General features: G+C 47.0%; 1 protein-coding gene across 1 annotated transcript in view; it reads left to right on the top strand.

Annotated features, from left to right (window-relative positions):
- Window positions 1-18,849, top strand: part of LOC118381381 (formin-2-like) — a 175,471-nt gene that overhangs the window by 84,547 nt on the left and 72,075 nt on the right. The window contains 2 exon segments of the mRNA XM_052516207.1: window positions 13,727-13,788; window positions 17,819-17,910. Coding sequence (XP_052372167.1) covers window positions 13,727-13,788; window positions 17,819-17,910 — 154 coding nt within the window.

Genomic DNA, 18,849 nt, shown 5'->3' with positions numbered 1-18,849 from the left:
GATGAACGGCCAACAGGCTGTACCGTACCAAAACGAACAGACAGATGAACGGCCAACAGGCTGTACCGTACCAAAACGAACAGACAGATGAACGGCCAACAGGCTGTACCGTACCAAAACGAACAGACAGATGAACGGCCAACAGGCTGTACCGTACCAAAACGAACCAGACAGATGAACGGCCAACAGGCTGTACCGTACCAAAACGAACGGACAGATGAACGGCCAACAGGCTGTACCGTACCAAAACGAACGGACAGATGAACGGCCAACAGGCTGTACCGTACCAAAACGAACGGACAGATGAACGGCCAACAGGCTGTACCGTACCAAAACGAACGGACAGATGAACGGCCAACAGGCTGTACCGTACCAAAACGAACGGACAGATGAACGGCCAACAGGCTGTACCGTACCAAAACGAACGGACAGATGAACGGCCAACAGGCTGTACCGTACCAAAACGAACGGACAGATGAACGGCCAACAGGCTGTACCGTACCAAAACGAACAGACAGATGAACGGCCAACAGGCTGTACCGTACCAAAACGAACAGACAGATGAACGGCCAACAGGCTGTACCGTACCAAAACGAACAGACAGATGAACGCCAACAGGCTGTACCGTACCAAAACCAACAGGCTGTACCGTACCAAAACGAACAGACAGATGAACGGCCAACAGGCTGTACCGTACCAAAACCAACAGGCTGTACCGTACCAAAACCAACAGGCTGTACCGTACCAAAACCAACAGGCTGTACCGTACCAAAACCAACAGGCTGTACCGTACCAAAACCAACAGACAGATGAACGGCCAACAGGCTGTACCGTACCAAAACCAACAGGCTGTACCGTACCAAAACCAACAGGCTGTACCGTAAAAACCAACAGGCTGTACCGTACCAAAACCAACAGGCTGTACCGTACCAAAACCAACAGGCTGTACCGTACCAAAACCAACAGGCTGTACCGTACCAAAACCAACAGGCTGTACCGTACCAAAACCAACAGGCTGTACCGTACCAAAACCAACAGGCTGTACCGTACCAAAACCAACAGGCTGTACCGTACCAAAACCAACAGGCTGTACCGTACCAAAACCAACAGGCTGTACCGTACCAAAACCAACAGGCTGTAACCAAAACCAACAGGCTGTCGGTTCAAAGGAATTTAAATGTATTTATTGAACGTTTTATTTAGAAAGGAATAGAAAGGTCAATAGAGTAGTCGGAGTATTTAGTAGTCATTCCTCCCAGTAGTCGGAGGTAGTCGGAGGTAGTCGGAGGTAGTCGGAGTAGTCAGAGTCCCTCTGCCTGAGCCTCATCTCCAGGAACTCAGTGTGTCTGAGACTTACAGAACGTATAAACACATTGATTAGATTGAAATGTGCTACAAATTATTCTGGCACCAGCATGAAATATACAGCAACATTCCTCCCAATAAGCCCTGATTGTTAAACTGAGCTAAATAAACAGCAGGAATCTCCACCTCGCCTCCTCTCCACCCCCCCCGGTCGTCCTCGACTCCATCCTCCTCCTCTCTACCCCTCCTCCTCTCCACCCCCCCGTCGTCCTCGACTCCATCCTCTCCACCCCCCTGTTGTCTTGGTATTCTCAGGTAGAAAGTATTTAAGAGAATATTCCCTAAATCGTTAAATCGTTCACTACTTTTGACCAGGGCTCTGGTTGAGAGTAGTGCACCAAATGGGGAATAATGGTGCCATTTTGTGAAGCAGCCAAATCTGTCCTGTGTTGACTTCCCCTGTCCCTTAATGTCTGGCCGTCGGTTCAAACAGGCACCGTGTCGTAGCAAGCAGGCGAGAGGCGTTCTCTATGGTTTTACTAGTGAATACACTCACTGTACTAAACGCTTCAATGTAATACTATATTTTAGGATTAAACATTCAACCACTTCACCTCTGTTTGTGTTCAAACACTTTTTTTAAAGGATTACAGTTGGAGGCGCCAGCTCCTTGCTCGCCCAGACTAAAAGTCGACGTGAGGAATTTAAACACGCGCTCTTTTATCTGACAGATTTGAGGATTTTGTTTCTTTCATCGTTTCTTGTGGAGTGTTGCGCCGCTGATTATATGTTGGTAGACAAATATTCCCCATCTAGACAAGACCGACACACAAGTTGAGCTAGACAGGAGAGCATGGAGTGAGAAACACTAACACGAGGTGAACTAGTAGTGTTCTCTCTCTCTCTCTCTCTCTCTGTGTCTCTCTGTCTCTCTCTCTCTCTCTCTCTCTCTCTCTCTCTCTCTCTCTCTCTCTCTCTCTCTCTCTCTGTCTCTCTCTCTCTCTCTCGCTGTCTCTATCGCTGTCTCTATCGCTGTCTCTCTCGCTGTCTCTCTCGCTGTCTCTCTCGCTGTCTCTCTCGCTGTCTCTCTCGCTGTCTCTCTCGCTGTCTCTCTCTCTATGTCTCTCTGCTGTCTCTCTCGCTATCTCTCTCGCTATCTCTCTCGTGTCTCTCTCTCTGTCTCTCTCTGTCTCTCTCTGTCTCTCTCTGTCTCTCTGTCTCTCTCGCTGTCTCTCTCGCTGTCTCTCTCGCTGTCTCTCTGTCTCTCTCTCTCTCTGTCTCTCTCTCTCTCTCGCTGTCTCTCTCGTCTCTATCGCTGTCTCTCTCGCTGTCTCTATCGCTGTCTCTCTCGCTGTCTCTCTCGCTATCTCTCTCGCTATCTCTCTCGCTCTCTCTGTCTCTCTCTCTCGCTGTCTCTGTCTGTCTGTCTCTGTCTCTCTCTCTGTCTCTGTCTCTCTCTGTCTCTCTCTGTCTGTCTCTGTCTGTCTCTCTCGTCTCTCTCTCGCTGTCTCTCTCTCTGTCTCTCTCGCTGTCTCTCTCGCTGTCTCTCTCGCTGTCTCTCTCGCTGTCTCTCTCGCTGTCTCTCTCGCTGTCTCTCTCGCTGTCTCTCTCGCTGTCTCTCTCTCGCTGTCTCTCTCTCGCTGTCTCTCTCTCTGTCTCTCTCGCTGTCTCTCTCGCTGTCTCTCTCTGCTGTCTCTCTCGCTGTCTCTCTCTCTGTCTCTCTCGCTGTCTCTCTCGCTGTCTCTCTCTCTGTCTCTCTCTCTGTCTCTCTCTGTCTCTCTCGCTGTCTCTCTCTGTCTGTCTCTGTCTGTCTCTGTCTCTCTCGCTGTCTCTCTCTCTGTCTCTCTCTCTGTCTCTCTCTCTGTCTCTCTGTCTGTCTCTGTCTGTCTCTCTCTCTGTCTGTCTCTGTCTGTCTCTGTCTGTCTCTGTCTCTCTCGCTGTCTGTCTCGCTATCTCTCTCGCTATCTCTCTCGCTGTCTCTCTCTCTGTCTCTCTCTCTGTCTCTCTCTGTCTCTCGCTCTCTCTCTCGCTGTCTCTCTCTCGCGCTCTCAGTGTTACCAAAGGCTCTGTCATTCCACAGGCACTCTAATGAAGCTAACAACAAAGGAATGACCGACGAGAGGTTGCAACAAGTCACAGTGACTTAAACTGCCATTTGGAGTAGTGTTGAATCACAGGACTGTTCAGACTAGAGACTACTGCTGTTCAGAGGGGGCTGAGGATAGGTCATGTAGACACTGACTAGAGACTACTGCTGTTCAGAGGGCTGAGGATAGGTCATGTAGACACTGACTAGAGACTACTGCTGTTCAGAGGGCTGAGGATAGGTCATGTAGACACTGACTAGAGACTACTGCTGTTCAGAGAGGGCTGAGGATAGGTCATGTAGACACTGACTAGAGACTACTGCTGTTCAGAGGGCTGAGGATAGGTCATGTAGACACTGACTAGAGACTACTGCTGTTCAGAGGGCTGAGGATAGGTCATGTAGACACTGACTAGAGACTACTGCTGTTCAGAGGGCTGAGGATAGGTCATGTAGACACTGACTAGAGACTACTGCTGTTCAGAGGGCTGAGGATAGGTCATGTAGACACTGACTAGAGACTACTGCTGTTCAGAGAGGGCTGAGGATAGGTCATGTAGATACTGGCTAGAGACTACTGCTGTTCAGAGAGGGCTGAGGATAGGTCATGTAGACACTGACTGGACAGTTAACAGCATTTTGTTAATAAAACTATATTTCGTCTGCATTTAAAATGTTTTATTTCACCTTTATTTAACCAGGTTAGACCAGTTGAAAACACCTCTATTTAACCAGGTAGGCCAGTTGAGAACACCTTTATTTAACCTGGTAGGCCAGTTGAGAACACCTTTATTTAACCAGGTAGGCTAGTTAAGAACACCTTTATTTAACCAGGTTAGGCCAGTTGAGAACACCTCTATTTAACCAGGGAGGCCAGTTGAGAACACCTCTATTTAACCAGGGAGGCCAGTTGAAAACACCTTTATTTAACCAGGTAGGCCAGTTGAAAACACCTTTATTTAACCAGGTAGGCCAGTTGAAAACACCTCTATTTAACCAGGTAGGCCAGTTGAAAACACCTTTTATTTAACCAGGTAGGCCAGTTGAAAACACCTTTATTTAACCTGGTAGGCCAGTTGAAAACACCTCTATTTAACCAGGTAGGCCAGTTGAAAACACCTTTATTTAACCAGGTAGGCCAGTTGAAAACACCTTTATTTAACCTGGTAGGCCAGTTGAAAACACCTCTATTTAACCAGGTAGGCCAGTTGAAAACACCTCTATTTAACCAGGTAGGCCAGTTGAAAACACCTCTATTTAACCAGGTAGGCCAGTTGAAAACACCTTTATTTAACCTGGTAGGCCAGTTGAAAACACCTCTATTTAACCAGGTAGGCCAGTTGAAAACACCTCTATTTAACCTGGTAGGCCAGTTGAAAACACCTCTATTTAACCAGGTAGGCCAGTTGAAAACACCTTTATTTAACCTGGTAGGCCAGTTGAAAACACCTCTATTTAACCAGGTAGGCCAGTTGAAAACACCTTTATTTAACCTGGTAGGCCAGTTGAAAACACCTCTATTTAACCAGGTAGGCCAGTTGAAAACACCTCTATTTAACCAGGTAGGCCAGTTGAAAACACCTTTATTTAACCAGGTAGGCCAGTTGAGAACACCTTTATTTAACCAGGTAGGCCAGTTGAAAACACCTTTATTTAACCAGGTAGGCCAGTTGAAAACACCTTTATTTAACCAGGTAGGCCAGTTGAAAACACCTTTATTTAACCAGGTAGGCCAGTTGAAAACACCTTTATTTAACCAGGTAGGCCAGTTGAAAACACCTTTATTTAACCAGGTAGGCCAGTTGAAAACACCTTTATTTAACCAGGTAGGCCAGTTGAGAACACCTTTATTTAACCAGGTAGGCCAGTTGAGAACACCTTTATTTAACCAGGTAGGCCAGTTGAGAACACCTTTATTTAACCAGGTAGGCCAGTTGAGAACACCTCTATTTAACCAGGGAGGCCAGTTGAGAACACCTTTATTTAACCAGGGAGGCCAGTTGAAAACAAGTTCTCATCGATCTAATGAAGAGGATCTTATGTTCCTTGTTGGAGTTTTATTATTGTTGGTTGTCGGAGACACTTGCAGTATATATTAAGATAATAGCTTTTCCTTCAAAAGGTTGTTTGGTAAATTAGCCTGATAATTTCCCCTCCGTAAAAAGGCGGTTGAGCTGAATTGGTGTCAGAGGTTCTAGTTAGCCGAGCAGACTGCCAGTCTCTCCTTGACAGCGATTCCCGATGTGGAGGAGTTTTTTTATATTTTTTTTTTGCCATTCAGCCAAATGTAGTTAATACTCTCCCCCCAGCCTCATCACACCCCCATTAAGCGTCTTAGTGGTGTCAGGCTTGGGGGGCTGGGGACCTTTTTATACGCCTGTGGGTGGTACTGAACTCTGTGGGAATAGGAAAAGAAATGCTCAGCTCTGCTCTAAAGCTGGGAGCTTTGCACACGGTGGATTTGACCCCGTTTCAAGGTCGTGGAGGATTAATCCAGCTGCTGCATTATGAGCAGAGCCGTGCTCCCCTGTGTCCAGGCCGTGTCAGGAATCAGCTTATTTGGTGTCTGTGGTACCGACTTCTCCCCCCTCCAAGTTCTCACAGCTCTCAGGGTGTCAGCTCCCAGCTTGCACTTTCCTCCCCCTCTCTCCAAGTTCTCACAGCTCTCAGGGTGTCAGCTCCCAGCTTGCACTTTCCTCCCCCCTCTCTCCAAGTTCTCACAGCTCTCAGGGTGTCAGCTCCCAGCTTGCACTTTCCTCCCCCCTCTCTCCAAGTTCTCACAGCTCTCAGGGTGTCAGCTCCCAGCTTGCACTTTCCTCCCCCCTCTCTCCAAGTTCTCACAGCTCTCAGGGTGTCAGCTCCCAGCTTGCACTTTCCTCCCCCCTCTCTCCAAGTTCTCACAGCTCTCCAGCTCCCAGCTTGCACTTTCCTCCCCCCTCTCTCCAAGTTCTCACCGCTCTCAGGGTGTCAGCTCCCAGCTTGCACTTTCCTCCCCCCTCTCTCCAAGTTCTCACAGCTCTCAGGGTGTCAGCTCCCAGCTTGCACTTTCCTCCCCCCTCTCTCCAAGTTCTCACAGCTCTCAGGGTGTCAGCTCCCAGCTTGCACTTTCCTCCCCCCTCTCTCCAAGTTCTCACAGCTCTCACAGCTCCCAGCTTGCACTTTCCTCCCCCTCTCTCCAAGTTCTCACAGCTCTCGGGGTGTCAGCTCCCAGCTTGCACTTTCCTCCCCCCTCTCTCCAAGTTCTCACAGCTCTCAGGGTGTCAGCTCCCAGCTTGCACTTTCCTCCCCCTCTCTCCAAGTTCTCACAGCTCTCGGGGTGTCAGCTCCCAGCTTGCACTTTCCTCCCCCCTCTCTCCAAGTTCTCACAGCTCTCAGGGTGTCAGCTCCCAGCTTGCACTTTCCTCCCCCCTCTCTCCAAGTTCTCACAGCTCTCAGGGTGTCAGCTCCCAGCTTGCACTTTCCTCCCCCCTCTCTCCAAGTTCTCACAGCTCTCAGGGTGTCAGCTCCCAGCTTGCACTTTCCTCCCCCCTCTCTCCAAGTTCTCACAGCTCTCGGGTGTCAGCTCCCAGCTTGCACTTTCCTCCCCCCTCTCTCCAAGTTCTCACAGCTCTCAGGGTGTCAGCTCCCAGCTTGCACTTTCCTCCCCCCTCTCTCCAAGTTCTCACAGCTCTCAGGGTGTCAGCTCCCAGCTTGCACTTTCCTCCCCCCTCTCTCCAAGTTCTCACAGCTCTCAGGGTGTCAGCTCCCAGCTTGCACTTTCCTCCCCCTCTCTCCAAGTTCTCACAGCTCTCAGGGTGTCAGCTCCCAGCATGCACCTGATCTCGATGCTCTGGCGTCTTGTTGGCGTCACTGCGTCACTGCGTCACTGCGTCACTGCGTCACTGCGTCACTGCGTCACTGCGTCACTGCGTCACTGCGTCACTGCGTCTCGGCCTTGCAGAGATATGTTTAAGGTTTAAGTCTAGTTGGCGCCAACACTTGTTTTGACCCCATCTCTCCCGTCAGACGAGGGCTGTAGTAAGGTCAGTGTCCCCCCCCCCCATTACCAACCCCCACCAGCCTTCAGTCTTTAACCTTATGACCAGTGGTCAGAGGGTAAATGGGCAAGACAAAGATGTAAGTGCCTTTGAAGGGGGTATGGTTGTGGTTTCCAGGCGCATCGGTTTGAGTGTATCAAGAACTGCAACGCTGCTGGGTTTTTCACACTCAACAGTTTCTCGTGTGTATCAAGCATGGTCCACCACCCAAAGGACATCCAGCCAACTTGACACAACTGTTGGGGAAGCATTAGAGTCGACATGGACCAGCATCCCCTGTGTCACTCTTTAAGACACCTTGTAGAGTCCATGACCAGACGAATCCAGGCTGTTCTGAGGGGGTGCAACTCAATATTAGGAAAGTGTTCCTAAGGTTTTGTACCCTCAGCGTATGTCTATAAACACGTGTATGTATGTGTACACAGACACACACACACAGACACACACACACACAGACAGACACAGACACACAGACACAGACACACACACAGACACAGACACACACACACACACAGACACACACACACAGACACACACACAGACACACAGACACACAGACACAGACACACACACACAGACACACACACACAGACACACAGACACAGACACACAGACACAGACACAGACACAGACACAGACACACAGACACAGACACACAGACACAGACACACAGACACAGACACAGACACACACACACAGACACACAGACACAGACACACAGACACAGACACCAGACACAGACACACAGACACAGACACAGACACACAGACACAGACACAACAGACAGAGACACAGACACAGACACACAGACACAGACACAGAGACACAGACACAGACACAGACACAGACACACAGACACATCACAGACACAGACACACACACAGACACAGACACAGACACACAGACACAGACACACCACACAGACACACACACACAGACACACACACACACACACACACAGACACACACACACACACACACACACACACACACACACACACACAGACACACACACACAGACACACACACACACAGACACACACACACACAGACACACACACACAGACACACACACACACACACAGACACACACACACACAGACACACACACACACAGACACACACACACACACACACACACACACAGACAGACACACACACACACAGACACACACACACACACACACAGACACACACACACACACAGACACAGACACACACAGACACAGACACAGTTGAAGTTGGAATTTAGCCAAATACATTTAAACTCAGTTTTTCACATTGGCACAGTTATTTTAAGAATGTGAAATGTCAGAATAATAGTAGAGTGATTTCTTTCATCACATTCCCAGTGGTTCAGAAGTTTACATACACTCAATTAGTATTTGGTAGCATTGCCTTTTTAAATTGTTTAACTTGGGTCAAACGTTTCAGGTAGCCTTCCACAAGCTTCCCACTATAAGTTGGGTGAATTTTGGCCCATTCCTCCTGACAGAGCTGGTGTAACTGTTTGTAGGCCTTCTTGCTCGCACACACTTTTTCAGTTCTACCCACAGATTTTCTATGGGATTGAGGTCAGGGCTTTGTGATGGCCACTCCAATACCTTGACTTTGTTGTCCTTAAGCCATTTTGCCACAACTTTGGAAGTATGTTTGGGTTCATTGTCCATTTGGTACCAAGCTTTAACTTCTTGACTGAGATGTTGAGTCAATATATCCACATAATTTTCCTATCTCATGATGCCATCTATTTTGTGAAGTGCACCAGTCCCTCCTGCAGCAAAGCACCCCCACAACATGATGCTGCCACCCCCACAACATGATGCTGCCACCCCCATGCTTCACTGTTGGGATGGTGTTCTTCGGCTTGCAAACCTGCCTATTTTTCCTCCTAATATATTGATGGTCATTATGGCCAAACAGTTCTATTTTTGTTTCATCAGCCCAGAGGACATTTCTCCAGAAAATTACGATCTTTGTCCCCATGTGCAGTTGCAAACCGTAGTCTGGCTTTTTAATGTTGGTTTTGGAGCAGTGGCCTCTTCCTTGCAGCGCGGCCTTTCAGGTTATGTGGATATAGATACTTTGGTACCTGTTTCCTCCATCTTCACAAGGTCCTTTGCTGTTGTTCTCGGATTGACTTGCACTTTTCGTACCAAAGTAAGTGAATCTCTAGGAGACAGAACGCATCACCTTCCTGAGCGGTATGACGGCTGCGTGGTCCCATGGTGTTTATACTTGCGTAATATTGTTTGTACAGATGAATGTGGTAACTTCAGGCGTTTTGGAAATTGCTCCCAAGGATGAATCAGACTTGTGGAGGTCTACCATTTTTGTTCTGAGGTCTTGACTAATTTCTTTTGATTTTCCCATGATGTCAAGCAAAGAGGCACTGAGTTTGAAGGTAGGCCTTGAAATACATCCACAGGTACACCTCCAATTGACTCAAATGATGCCAATAAACCTATTAGAAGCTTTTAAAGCCATGACATCATTTTCTGGAATTTTCTAAGCTGTTTAAAGGCACAGTCAACTTAGTATGTAAACTTATGACCCACTGGAATTATGATACATTGAAATAATCTGTTTGTAAACAATTGTTGGAAAAATGACTTGTCAAGTAGATGTCCTAACCGACTTGCTAAAACTACAGTTTGTTAACAAGAAATTTGTGGAGTGGTTGAAAAATAAGTTTTAATCACTCCAGCCTAAGTGTATGTAAACTTCTGACTTGAAGTGTGTGTGTGTGTGTGTGTGTGTGTGTATATATATAAATATAAACTCACTGTCTCCTGTCCCTTTGCGCCATACTCAATAACCACTAACTGTATTCTGTCACTTCCAGCCATCCTCAATAACCACTAACTGTGTTCTGTCCCTTCCAGCCATCCACAATAACCACTAACTGTATTCTGTCCCTTCCAGCCATCCTCAATAACCACTAACTGTGTTCTGTCCCTTCCAGCCATCCTCAATAACCACTAACTGTATTCTGTCCCTTCCAGCCACCCTCAATAACCACTAACTGTGTTCTGTCCCTTCCAGCCATCCTCAATAACCACTAACTGTGTTCTGTGTTCTGTCCTTCCAGCCATCCTCAATAACCACTAACTGTGTTCTGTCCTTCCAGCCATCCTCAATAACCTAACTGTGTTCTGTCCCTTCCAGCCATCCTCAATAACCACTAACTGTGTTTCTGTCCTTCCAGCCATCCTCAATAACCACTACTGTGTTCTGTCCCTTCCAGCCATCCTCAATAACCACAACTGTGTTCTGTCCCTTCCAGCCATCCTCAATAACCACTAACTGTGTTCTGTCCCTTCCAGCCATCCTCAATAACCACTAACTGTGTTCTGTCCTTCCAGCCATCCTCAATAACCACTAACTGTGTTCTGTCCTTCCAGCCATCCTCAATAACCACTAACTGTGTTCTGTCCCTTCCAGCCATCCTCAATAACCACTGTGTGTTCTGTCCCTTCCAGCCATCCTCAATAACCACTGTGTTCTGTCCTTCCAGCCATCCTCAATAACCACTAACTGTGTTCTGTCCCTTCCAGCCATCCTCAATAACCACTAACTGTGTTCTGTCCTTCCAGCCATCCTCAATAACCACTAACTGTGTTCTGTCCTTCCAGCCATCCTCAATAACCTGTCCCTTCCAGCCATAACTGTGTTCTGTCCCTTCCAGCCATCCTCAATAACCACTAACTGTGTTCTGTCCCTTCCAGCCATCCTCAATAACCACTAACTGTGTTCTGTCCCTTCCAGCCATCCTCAATAACCACTAATCTGTGTTTCTGTCCCTTCCAGCCATCCTCAATAACAAACTGTGTTCTGTCCCTTCCAGCCATCTGTGTTCTGTCCCTTCCAGCCATCCTCAATAACCACTAACTGTGTTCTGTCCCTTCCAGCCATCCTCAATAACCACTAACTGTATTCTGTCCCTTCCAGCCATCCTCAATAACCACTAACTGTGTTCTGTCCCTTCCAGCCATCCTCAATAACCACTGTGTTCTGTCCCTTCCAGCCATCCTCAATAACCACTGTGTTCTGTCCCTTCCAGCCATCCTCAATAACCACTGTGTTCTGTCCCTTCCAGCCATCCTCAATAACCACTGTGTTCTGTCCCTTCCAGCCATCCTCAATAACCACTAACTGTGTTCTGTCCCTTCCAGCCATCCTCAATAACCACTATGTGTTCTGTCCCTTCCAGCCATCCTCAATAACCACTGTGTTCTGTCCCTTCCAGCCATCCTCAATAACCACTAACTGTGTTCTGTCCTTCCAGCCATCCTCAATAACCACTAACTGTGTTCTGTCCTTCCAGCCATCCTCAATAACCACTAACTGTGTTCTGTCCTTCCAGCCATCCTCAATAACCACTGTGTGTTCTGTCCCTTCCAGCCATCCTCAATAACCACTAACTGTGTTCTGTCCCTTCCAGCCATCCTCAATAACCACTAACTGTGTTCTGTCCCTTCCAGCCATCCTCAATAACCACTAACTGTGTTCTGTCCCTTCCAGCCATCCTCAATAACCACTAACTGTGTTCTGTCCCTTCCAGCCATCCTCAATAACCACTAACTGTGTTCTGTCCCTTCCAGCCATCCTCAATAACCACTAACTGTGTTCTGTCCCTTCCAGCCATCCTCAATAACCACTAACTGTGTTCTGTCCCTTCCAGCCATCCTCAATAACCACTAACTGTGTTCTGTCCTTCCAGCCATCCTCAGTGTTCCAACCTCAATCCTCAACCACTAACTGTGTTCTGTCCCTTCCAGCCATCCTCAATAACCACTAACTGTGTTCTGTCCCTTCCAGCCATCCTCAATAACCACTAACTGTGTTCTGTCCCTTCCAGCCATCCTCAATAACCACTAACTGTGTTCTGTCCCTTCCAGCCATCCTCAATAACCACTAACTGTGTTCTGTCCCTTCCAGCCACCCTCAATAACCACTGTGTTCTGTCTCTTCCAGCCATCCTCAATAACCACTGTGTTCTGTCCCTTCCAGCCATCCTCAATAACCACTAACTGTGTTCTGTCCCTTCCAGCCATCCTCAATAACCACTAACTGTGTTCTGTCCCTTCCAGCCATCCTCAATAACCACTGTTCTGTCCCTTCCAGCCATCCTCAATAACCACTACTGTCTGCCATCCTCAATAACCACTAACTGTTTCTGTCCCTTCCAGCCATCCTCAATAACCACTAACTGTGTTCTGTCCCTTCCAGCCATCCTCAATAACCACTAACTGTGTTCTGTCCCTTCCAGCCATCCTCAATAACCACTAACTGTGTTCTGTCCTTCCAGCCATCCTCAATAACCACTAACTGTGTTCTGTCCCTTCCAGCCATCTCAATAACCACAACTGTGTTCTGTCCCTTCCAGCCATCCTCAATAACCACTAACTGTCCCTTCCAGCCATCCTCAATAACCACTGTGTTCTGTCCCTTCCAGCCATCCTCAATAACCTGTCCCTTCCAGCTCCTCAATAACCACTAACTGTGTTCTGTCCCTTCCAGCCATCCTCAATAACCACTGTGTTCTGTCCCTTCCAGCCATCCTCAATAACCACTGTGTTCTGTCCCTTCCAGCCATCCTCAATAACCACTAACTGTGTTCTGTCCCTTCCAGCCATCCTCAATAACCACTAACTGTGTTCTGTCCCTTCCAGCCATCCTCAATAACCACTAACCTGTGTTCTGTCCCTTCCAGCCATCCTCAATAACCACTACCTGTGTTCTGTCCCTTCCAGCCATCCTCAATAACCACTAACTGTGTTCTGTCCCTTCCAGCCATCCTCAATAACCACTAACTGTGTTCTGTCCCTTCCAGCCATCCTCAATAACCACTGTGTTCTGTCCCTTCCAGCCATCCTCAATAACCACTCTGTGTTCTGTCCCTTCCAGCCATCCTCAATAACCACTAACTGTGTTCTGTCCCTTCCAGCCATCCTCAATAACCACTAACTGTGTTCTGTCCCTTCCAGCCATCCTCAATAACCACTAACTGTGTTCTGTCCCTTCCAGCCATCCTCAATAACCACTAACTGTGTTCTGTCCCTTCCAGCCATCCTCAATAACCACTAACTGTGTTCTGTCCCTTCCAGCCATCCTCAATAACCACTAACTGTGTTCTGTCCCTTCCAGCCATCCTCAATAACCACTAACTGTGTTCTGTCCCTTCCAGCCATCCTCAATAACCACTGTGTTCTGTCCCTTCCAGCCATCCTCAATAACCACTGTGTTCTGTCCCTTCCAGCCATCCTCAATAACCACTGTGTTCTGTCCCTTCCAGCCATCCTGAACCTGGACAATACTGTGGTGGATCTGGAGACTCTACAAGCCCTCTATGAAAACGTAAGGCTCTGATCTCTCATCCCTGAGTCCAAAGGAAGGTGTGTCTTTGGCCAGGATTCAAACACATGCAAATAAATGAGCATCACACTGTGTTGGTTTGAATCATGACCTTAGTCTTATTGTTGGCTGTCAATGTATCCAGGCTATGATGGACTCCCCTTAGTTCTGGCCACTACATGTCACTATGTATCCAGGCTATGATGGACTCCCCTTAGTTCTGGCCACTACATGTCACTATGTATCCAGGCTATGATGGACTCCCCTTAGTTCTGGCCACTACATGTCACTATGTATCCAGGCTATGATGGACTCCCTTAGTTCTGGCCACTACATGTCACTATGTATCCAGTTCTATGATCACTATGTATCCAGGCTATGATGGACCCCAGGCTTAGTTCTGGCCACTACATGTCACTATGTATCCAGGCTGTGATTGGCTCCCCTTAGTTCTGGCCACTACATGTCACTATGTATCCAGGCTATGATTGGCTCCCCTTAGTTCTGGCCACTACATGTCACTATGTATCCAGGCTATGATGGACTCCCCTTAGTTCTGGCCACTACATGTCACTATGTATCCAGGCTATGATGGACTCCCCTTAGTTCTGGCCACTACATGTCACTATGTATCCAGGCTATGATGGACTCCCCTTAGTTCTGGCCACTACATGTCACTATGTATCCAGGCTATGATGGACTCCCCTTAGTTCTGGCCACTACATGTCACTATGTATCCAGGCTATGATGGACTCCCCTTAGTTCTGGCCACTACATGTCACTATGTATCCAGGCTATGATGGACTCCCCTTAGTTCTGGCACTATGTATCCAGGCATGTCACTCACTGTATCCAGGCTATGATGGACTCCCCTTAGTTCTGGCCACTACATGTCACTATGTATCCAGGCTATGATGGACTCCCCTAGTTCTGGCCACTACATGTCACTATGTATCCAGGCTATGATGGACTCCCCTTAGTTCTGGCCACTACATGTATCAGGCTATGATGGACTCCCCTTAGTTCTGGCCACTCATGTCACTATGTATCCAGGCTATGATGGACTCCCTTAGTTCTGGCCACTACATGTCACTATGTATCCAGGCTATGATGGACTCCCCTTAGTTCTGGCCACTACATGTCACTATGTATCCAGGCTATGATGGACTCCCCTTAGTTCTGGCCACTACATGTCACTATGTATCCAGGCTATGTGGATCCAGGCTACATGATGGTATCTCTGTGATGGACTCCCCTTAGTTCTGGCCACTACATGTCACTATGTATCCAGGCTATGATGGACTCCCCTTAGTTCTGGCCACTACATGTCACTATGTATCCAGGCTATGATGGACTCCCCTTAGTTCTGGCCACTACATGTCACTATGTATCCAGGCTATGATGGACTCTGTTCTGGCCACTACATGTCACTATGTATCCAGGCTATGATGGACTCCCTTAGTTCTGGCCACTACATGTCACTATGTATCCAGGCTATGATGGACTCCCCTTAGTTCTGGCCACTACATGTCACTATGTATCCAGGCTATGATGGACTCCCCTTAGTTCTGGCCACTACATGTCACTATGTATCCAGGCTATGATGGACTCCCCTTAGTTCTGGCCACTACATGTCACTATGTATCCAGGCTATGATGGACTCCCTTAGTTCTGGCCACTACATGTCACTATGTATCCAGGCTATGATGCTATGGCCACTACATGTCACTATGTATCCAGGCTATGATGGACTCCCTAGTTCTGGCCACTACATGTCACTATGTATCCAGGCTATGATGGACTCCCCTTAGTTCTGGCCACTACATGTCACTATGTATCCAGGCTATGATGGACTCCCCTTAGTTCTGGCCACTACATGTCACTATGTATCCAGGCTATGATGGACTCCCCTTAGTTCTGGCCACTACATGTCACTATGTATCCAGGCTATGATGGACTCCCCTTAGTTCTGGCCACTACATGTCACTATGTATCCAGGCTATGATGGACTCCCCTTAGTTCTGGCCACTACATGTCACTATGTATCCAGGCTGTGATTGGCTCCCCTTAGTTCTGGCCACTACATGTCACTATGTATCCAGGCTGTGATTGGCTCCCCTTAGTTCTGGCCACTACATGTCACTATGTATCCAGGCTATGATGGACTCCCCTTAGTTCTGGCCACTACATGTCACTATGTATCCAGGCTGTGATTGGTTCCCCTTAGTTCTGGCCACTACATGTCACTATGTATCCAGGCTGTGATTGGCTCCCCTTAGTTCTGGCCACTACATGTCACTATGTATCCAGGCTTGTGATTGGCTCCCCTTAGTTCTGGCCACTTACATGCCTTGTAAGAAATAATTTATTTACAGTATCACTTTGTTCAGGCCTTGTTATTTTTATATTCTTTATTTATTTCACCTTTATTTAACCTGGTAGGCCAGTTGAGAACACCTTTATTTAACCAGGTAGGCCAGTTGAGAACACCTTTATTTAACCAGGTAGGCCAGTTGAGAACACCTTTATTTAACCAGGTAGGCCAGTTGAGAACACCTTTATTTAACCAGGTAGGCCAGTTGAGAACACCTTTATTTAACCAGGTAGGCAAGTTGAGAACACCTTTATTTAACCAGGTAGGCTAGTTGAGAACACCTTTATTTAACCAGGTAGGCTAGTTGAGAACACCTTTATTTAACCAGGTAGGCTAGTTGAGAACACCTTTATTTAACCAGGTAGGCTAGTTGAGAACACCTTTATTTAACCAGGTAGGTTTAGTTGAGAACACCTTTATTTAACCAGGTAGGCTAGTTGAGAACACCTTTATTTAACCAGGTAGGCTAGTTGAGAACACCTTTATTTAACCAGGTAGGCTAGTTGAGAACACCTTTATTTAACCATGTAGGCTAGTTGAGAACACCTTTATTTAACCAGGTAGGCTAGTTGAGAACACCTTTATTTAACCAGGTAGGCTAGTTGAGAACACCTTTATTTAACCAGGTAGGCTAGTTGAGAACACCTTTATTTAACCAGGTAGGCTAGTTGAGAACACCTTTATTTAACCAGGTAGGCTAGTTGAGAACACCTTTATTTAACCAGGTAGGCTAGTTGAGAACACCTTTATTTAACCAGGTAGGCTAGTTGAGAACACCTTTATTTAACCAGGTAGGCTAGTTGAGAACACCTTTATTTAACCAGGTAGACTAGTTGAGAACACCTTTATTTAACCAGGTAGACTAGTTGAGAACACTAGTTGAGAACACCTTTATTTAACCAGGTAGACTAGTTGAGAACACCTTTATTTAACCAGGTAGGTTCATTGAGAACACCTTTATTTAACCAGGTAGACTAGTTGAGAACACCTTTATTTAACCAGGTAGGCTAGTTGAGAACACCTTTATTTAACCAGGTAGGCTAGTTGAGAACTAGTTCTCATTTACAACTGAGACCTGGCCAAGATAAAGCAAAGCAGTGTGACAGAAACAACAACAGAGTTACACATGGAATAAACAAACGTACAGTCAAAAAAGTCTATATACAGTGTGTGCAAATAAGGGAGTTAAAGGCAATAAATAGGTCATAGTGGCGAAGTAATTATGATTTAGCAATTAAACACTGGAATGGGTGATGTGCAGAAGATGAATGTGCAAGTAGAGATACTGGGGTGCAAAGGAGCAAGATAAATAAATACAGTATGGGGATGAGGTAGGTAGATAGATGGGCTGTTTACAGATGGGCTATGTGCAGGTGCTGTGATCTGTGAGCTGCTCTGATTGGCTGGTGCTTAAAGATAGTGAGGGAGATATGAGTCTCCAGCTTCACTGATTTTTGCAGTTCGTTCCAGTAATTGGTTTGAGAGTAGTAGTGGTGAAATACTACTGAAATCCTACTACTGTACTACACTACTACTGCAGAAGTACTACTGCCTGCAGTACAGTACACTATTAAACTACTACTGTACTACTGCCTGTAGTACTTCTGCCGTTGTCATGTAGTACAGTACTTTGATCATGTTGTCCTGTTGTCTTTTCAGAGAGCACAACAGGATGAGATGGAGAAAATCGATAAGCACATCAAGTCATCTAAAGACAAGGACAACGCCAAACCACTGGACAAACCTGAGCAGTAGGTGTTCTGGAGAATCGGTTCAATTATTCAAACAATCATGTTCAAAAAGAGACTTAAAACCCGTCCTCCAATATCTTGTCTCCTCTATTCCAGGTTCCTGGTTCCAAAACCCAGTCCAGGTTCCTGTTCTCATGTCCTTCCAGTTCAAACAATCATCTCTTGTCTCTTAAACCCGTCCTCCAATATCTTGTCTCCTCTATTCCAGGTTCCTGTTACATCATGAAGTGATAGCCTCAAACCCATCCTCCAATATGTTGTCTCCTCTATTCCAGGTTCCTGTTACATCATGAAGTGGTAGCCTCAAACCCATCCTCCGATCTCTTGTCTCTATTCCAGTTACATCATGAAGTGGTAGCCTCAAACCCATCCTCCGATCTCTTGTCTCTATTCCAGGTTCCTGTTCCAGTTACATCATGAAGTGGTAGCCTCAAACCCATCCTCCGATCTCTTGTCTCTATTCCAGGTTCCTGTTCCAGTTACATCATGAAGTGGTAGCCTCAAACCCATCCTCCGATCTCTTGTCTCTATTCCAGGTTCCTGTTCCAGTTACATCATGAAGTGGTAGCCTCAAACCCATCCTCCGATCTCTTGTCTCCTCTGTTCCAGTTACATTATGAAGTGGTAGCCTCAAACCCATCCTCCGATCTCTTGTCTCTATTCCAGTTACATCATGAAGTGGTAGCTTCAAACCCATCCTCCAATCTCTTGTCTCTATTCCAGTTACATCATGAAGTGGTAGCCTCAAACCCATCCTCCGATCTCTTGTCTCCTCTGTTCCAGTTACATCATGAAGTGGTAGCCTCAAACCCATCCTCCGATCTCTTGTCTCTATTCCAGGTTCCTGTTCCAGTTACATCATGAAGTGGTAGCCTCAAACCCATCCTCCGATCTCTTGTCTCTATTCCAGGTTCCTGTTCCAGTTACATCATGAAGTGG

This window comes from Oncorhynchus keta, unplaced genomic scaffold (genome assembly GCF_023373465.1).
Source record: "Oncorhynchus keta strain PuntledgeMale-10-30-2019 unplaced genomic scaffold, Oket_V2 Un_scaffold_4116_pilon_pilon, whole genome shotgun sequence".
Classification (NCBI taxonomy): domain Eukaryota; kingdom Metazoa; phylum Chordata; class Actinopteri; order Salmoniformes; family Salmonidae; genus Oncorhynchus; species Oncorhynchus keta.
The sequence above is the reverse complement of the archived record's forward strand: the minus strand, read 5'-3'. Positions and strand labels throughout refer to the sequence as shown.